The 5,749-nt window shown below is 35.0% G+C and overlaps 1 protein-coding gene across 1 annotated transcript in view; it reads right to left on the minus strand.

Annotated features, from left to right (window-relative positions):
• Nucleotides 1–5,749, minus strand: part of CBL (Cbl proto-oncogene, E3 ubiquitin protein ligase) — an 82,121-nt gene that overhangs the window by 24,246 nt on the left and 52,126 nt on the right. The window contains exons 3-4 of the mRNA XM_008575772.1: nucleotides 1,367–1,513; nucleotides 554–710 (exon numbers count right to left, since the gene is read on the minus strand). Coding sequence (XP_008573994.1) covers nucleotides 554–710; nucleotides 1,367–1,513 — 304 coding nt within the window. The remainder of the gene's footprint in view (nucleotides 1–553; nucleotides 711–1,366; nucleotides 1,514–5,749) is intronic.

Consider the following 5,749-nt stretch of genomic DNA (forward strand, 5'->3'; position numbering starts at 1 on the left):
AAAAAAAAAAAAAAAAAAAACACACACAAAAAAAAACCCAAACGGGGGGGGGGGGGGGGGAGAAGACATAACAACTATAGTTCCTTGAAGTTGATACGACAAGCAAACAGAAAGGACATTGTTGGGTGGGAGGGGGGAGAGGGAGGAGGGAGGGAGGTTTCGGTAATGGGCCACAATAATCAACCACATCGTATATCGACAAAATAAAATTTAAAAAAATAATAATAATAAAATAAATAAATAAATAAATAAAAATAAAAAATAAATAAATAAAATATGTTATATTACACCCATTTTCTGGCCATTCTACAACCATGAAAATGATACAAAAGAATATTCAATTACAAAGAAAGATGTGAGGAGAAGAAAGCAGATTGTATGGTTATTATTTTTAATATATATTTATCTACATAATACAGTGTAGTTTTAATCTTTACTGTTTCTAAAGTGAATTAAAATATTTTGATAATAGACAAAACCCCAAATGTTATTTTTTTAAAAAGCTTTCTTTTCAGAAAAGCAGCAGTAACCAGTTCAACTTTAAGTATACTACCTGAAATAATCTCGTAAAGATATCAAATTCAAAAACTGAAATATAATCATTGCAGGTCAGATCAATAGTGGATTTCAGAGCCATGGCCTCAAGTCCAGAACTGATGGGATGTACTTCATGTAGTGCCTGTCGAAAGCTCTTCCAAGGGACTATTGTCCTGGAGTGAGGGTGGGAGAAAGGATACAAAGTGAGATTGCGTATAATTCCAGGCACTGCTATAACCAAGAAAAAGAAAAAGCTACACACTAAGCTCTCAATATCAATTTCAATTCTTTTAAAGAGGCTGAGCTATATTTTGGATTGAGAACAGAAAGAAGGCAGGAGTAAAGGATATATTTCTTAACTTTCTAATCAGTAAATTAGTAACAGAGAAATCTTTTCATGATATTCTTTGGCAAAATGTCACAAAACAAATTAATCCCTTTTCTCATCTGTCTCTCTCTTTTTTTTTTTTTTTTGGCAGCTGGCTGGTACAGGAATCCAAACCCTTGAACTTGGTGTTAGAATCTCATCTTTAGACATTTGTTCTACTAGAGAAGCACAAAAAGAGAGATGAGATTATCCTTTTAATAAAATAAATGAAATCTGTAGCCAGACCATTACTACTAACTAAAAGCTTGTATTTTAAACTAACTTTTCTAAAGCTTGTAAAAACATTCTGTATTCTTTGGGAAGAAGTAGATACACATATATTCATTATTGTTCTCAAAAGCTTTCCCATGTTTTAAATATTTCATTAATAAAACACTAAATAAAAACTCACAACATAAGCTTTAGTTTTTCATAGCTCAAATTCATTATCTTGAGACTTACTTTTCCCCAAAAGCTTTTCTCCAAAATTCTGCAGCATCTGCTTTAGTAATCCGAAATGTGTCTCCTTGAAAGAGTCCACTTGGAAAGATTCCTTTTAGTTCTGCCAGCATGTGGCTGAAGATCAGGGACAGTTTGGTTAGGTTTCGCCTACAAGTGATCAGAAGTGCAATAATTAAATAAAGACAAAATTATTTTATAGGTACTGAATTTACTATACAAGATGTCTAATTAACATGAACATTAAAATACATTTAGAAAGAACCTCTTCAAATATACTTTCTGGCCAATATTACTCAAAGATATAGAGAACTAGGGAAGAGAGGAAGGAATGTGCTGTTGACAATATTAAATGCTCTGTGATATTGTTATCTTTGTTCAAAGGGCTTCAGAAACCGTTTTGCTATAACATCATATGACACATGTGAATATAATGGAAGAAAGACTGTTGCATTCACTGGGTCCATTCCTATCCTCTCCACTCAATCAGATGTAAAACATAGTAAATAAGAGGAAAAAAAATTTTTTTTTTTCCTTTTTGTCTTTTTTACTGACCGGTAACGGGATCGCAACCCTCAGTGTTGCGCCCGCACCACGCTCAGCCAGTGAGCGGGAACCGGTCTCCACATGGGATCCGAACCCTCGGCGGGAGCGCTGCTGCGCTCCCAAGTGGTGCACTCTCCAGTGAGCCACTGGGCCGGCCCAGACCTTTTAATCTTAAATTAATAAGACTTAATAACTCTGAACATGAACCAACTTACTTTTTTAAGATAACAGCTAAGAGAAATCAACAAATAAATGTTAGAGCTTGTACACTGCTATAAACATTCAACCACAAGAGAAAGGAAATGTTAGAAAAGCAAAATACTTATTTCCTGATTTGCATAAACTGTTCTAAATTTTTAAAAATACATATATTTATCATTATTCAACTCATCCAAATTAAAGACAAATAAAAATTCTCAATAAAAAGAACTATTTAAATATCCAGATTTAACAAATGTTTTTACTAAATCAGACCTTAAAGAAGTAAATTTTACAAAACATCCCCTCTTCCTTTACCAAAAATGAAATGCTAACATCCAAACCACATAAAAATTTCTACATATAAGTGGATATGCTAGTATTCTTTTTTTTTTTTTTTTAAAGATGACCGGTAAGGGGGTCTTAACCCTTGAGTTGGTGTTGTCAGCACCATGCTCAACCAGTGAGCTAACCGGCCATCCCTATGTGGGATCCAAACTCGTGGCCTTGGTGTTATCAGTACCGCACTCTCCCAAGTGAGCCACGGGCCAGCCCCACTCGTACTGTTTTTAACAACTAGTTAACTTTGTTCTAATAACCTCTGCTAAATGAATGTGATTATAGAGATGCTATACAGTACCAAATTTAACACATCAGATGACGTCTGTACTTTTAGGTATGTACTTTGATCATTTTATCTTTGTTATTTTTAATGATACTGTCATACAAAACAGGATATAGATGCTTCAGATACTGTTATATATCAAACCAGTTACAAATTATACTCGCTTATTTTCCCTTGCCTCAATAATTTGTATTTACATATTCAAAAGTCTATTTCCTATAAATGAATTATAAATTTATATATTATTGATTGCTCAAAAATCCTCTTTATCAGAGATAGATTTCTCTTTGTTTACACTATACTTGAGGGTCAACATCAGTACTATCTTCGTCTTTCCTGGATAAAATGCAGCAGCAGATTAACCAAGTCTCTTTAGCTTTCTTTTGCAAAATGCTGCTGAAATCTTTCTAATCAGCTTTTCCACAAATCAGCTTCAGTTTTTTGGTGTTTGTCTTCTTTCTTATACTGAGCTATTCCCTTTCTAGTTTCCTCTTTGATTTTATCAAAAGTGATCAAATTAATATTCTCTGAAGACAGTCTAAAATAATTCATATACCAAATAGCTCAAGTGTAAGATAAAAATACATGCACTTAGCCTATCCCTAACCCCTATTAACTGTTTTCCTCCTTGCACTTTGAGATCCTTTGATTATTGCTCGTTAGGACTTCCACCATTTGCCAAAGAAGATTCAAATACAGACAAGATCAAGAATATACCACAAACAGGTCTTATAATACCAAGGTTGGACTGGCCAGCACCAAAAAGAAAAAGAATATAATCACAAATAGAATATGAAACAGATAACTTGATTAAAAAAAAAAACTGCAAAGTACAAATTATTCCCAGTGAATTTACTTTCAAATCTTCAGCAGGACACTAAACTGCACAATCAGTGAGTGGCTTGAACCTGAGCTATATAACATTCAGCCAAATAGTAATCCTTAAAGATAGGGAGGAAGAGCCCATGAGTCCCTTAAGATATGCTAAATTACTGAGATCCTACTATGTGTAAAGAACTATGCTAAACAGTATAGCAGAATAACATATGAGATGATAAAAAAAATACACATCACACTCCCAAGGTTACAACAGAGTCCCTTCCGAAGAAAACAGGTTTGAATCTTACTTCTTCCTGAAAAAAACATTTTCTTGGGTTTTCCAATGTTGTTCTCTCTTGGTTCTCCTATTTGCTTCTGTTCATTCTTTGGCTTTTCTTCCCATCCTCTTACGAGGTATTTCCCAAGAATTTGCTATTTTCCATTGTTTCTCCACATACTCTCTTCTCTTCCTTTGAAATCATAGAGCTTCAAAAACTACTTTGCAAATAATTCCCAAATCCTAGGCCTTGGTAGCTTTCCAATTGCCTACCACATTTCTCCACTCAAATGCTAGCCCTCCAAATAACATGCTCAGAATTAAAAACTAATCTTCCTTCTTAAATCTGCTCTTTCCTCATGTTCCCTATTTCTTTTTTTTTTTTCCCTTTTTGTCTTTTTTACTGACCGGTAATGGGATCACAACCCTCGGTGTCGCACCCGTACCAGGGACCGGCAACGGAATCATTTAGGGAGCATAGTGGATTGAATTATGTCCCCCCAAAACTATACAAGCTTGAATTGTCTCCCAAGTTTTATGTATTAGAAACTTAGCCCCCATTGTGATTGTTACGATGGGAAATCCTATTATGGTAATTGAAAGGTAGAGCCTTAAAAAAAAAAAAAAAAGACAAAGAAAGGTAGAGCCTTAAAGAGGTGATTGGATTGTAGGACCATGCAGTAGTGAATGGATTTTAAATGGTGGTCAGGGGCGTGGTTCTGAGGGCTTTAAAATAAGAGGAGAGTCTGTCTTTCTCTCTCTACCCTCTCTGCTTCCATCATCTTGCAATGTGAGACCCCTGGGTGGCTGTTGCCACCACCAGATGGACTTTGGACTTCCCAGCCTCAGAAACTGTAAGCAATAAATTTCATTTTCTTTATAAATCACCTAGTTCAGTGTACTTTGGTATAAGCAACAAAAACAGACTAATACAGGGAAGGTGGTTTTAGAGGCCTCTGAGTGTTGATTTTAAGCTGAATCTGAAGTGAAGACGGGGAATGAGTCTTGGAATGACTGGGCCATGTGGGTATCTTTGGCTCTTCAAATCATTTTCCACTGAAAATCTACCAGGTATGCAGCAGTACGCTGGATCAGAGATAAAATATACATACCAAAATAATTATGGAAAGAAAGCATTTTTAACTTGTGAAGTAAGGCACAAAAAGGGGAAAGTTATCGACCACAAGAATGTAATGGTATCAGATACCTAAGAGCAGTTCAAAGTGCTGACTGAAATAGTACTGAAAATCAATTTAAGACATTTTCCTACTCAAGGATGCATCCCCCTCAAAATGCCAGCTACATTTCTTAAAACCACCTAAAACGACCAGAGATGTCCACTGTAAGATTCACACCTCTTAAAAGGAAATAATGAATCTATAATAACCCATGGGCCGGAGCACTTTGTAACTGATCTGAGCTGAAATTCTGTTCAATAACATTTTAAGGCCTTAGGCTATGGTTCAGTGTCTAAAGTGTACAGGGCAGAATTGAATCAGCGGAATCTGTCTTAACATGTAAACACAACTATGAGGCAAGAAAGTAAGTAATACTTTTCAAAACTCTTTCAGCAGTTACTTCAATTCACACAATGTGTTCTAATATTCTCCAAAGATCCACAAAGGAACACAACTGTTCAATTTTTTGTAAATACCCTAAAGACAGAACTTTTTCTTCTTAAGTTCCAGTAGTAGCAAGTAGTATAGGTTTTTCTTTAATACAGTACTTGAGGAAGGAGTTCATCTTTTACTACCTTTAACTCTAACCATCTACATCTAAGTAACTGAAAATTCTACTCTACTCTAAAGCTTCCATCTTCTTCTCGTCTCCTCTTACAACTAACTTTCCCATAATCAAATGCTGATTCTGTATGTAGTATCAGGGGTGTTTTTTTTTTTTTTTTTTTTTTTTTTTTTTTTTG

The sequence above is a fragment of the Galeopterus variegatus genome, unplaced genomic scaffold (genome assembly GCF_000696425.1).
Source record: "Galeopterus variegatus unplaced genomic scaffold, G_variegatus-3.0.2 Scaffold1237, whole genome shotgun sequence".
In the NCBI taxonomy this organism is placed as follows: domain Eukaryota; kingdom Metazoa; phylum Chordata; class Mammalia; order Dermoptera; family Cynocephalidae; genus Galeopterus; species Galeopterus variegatus.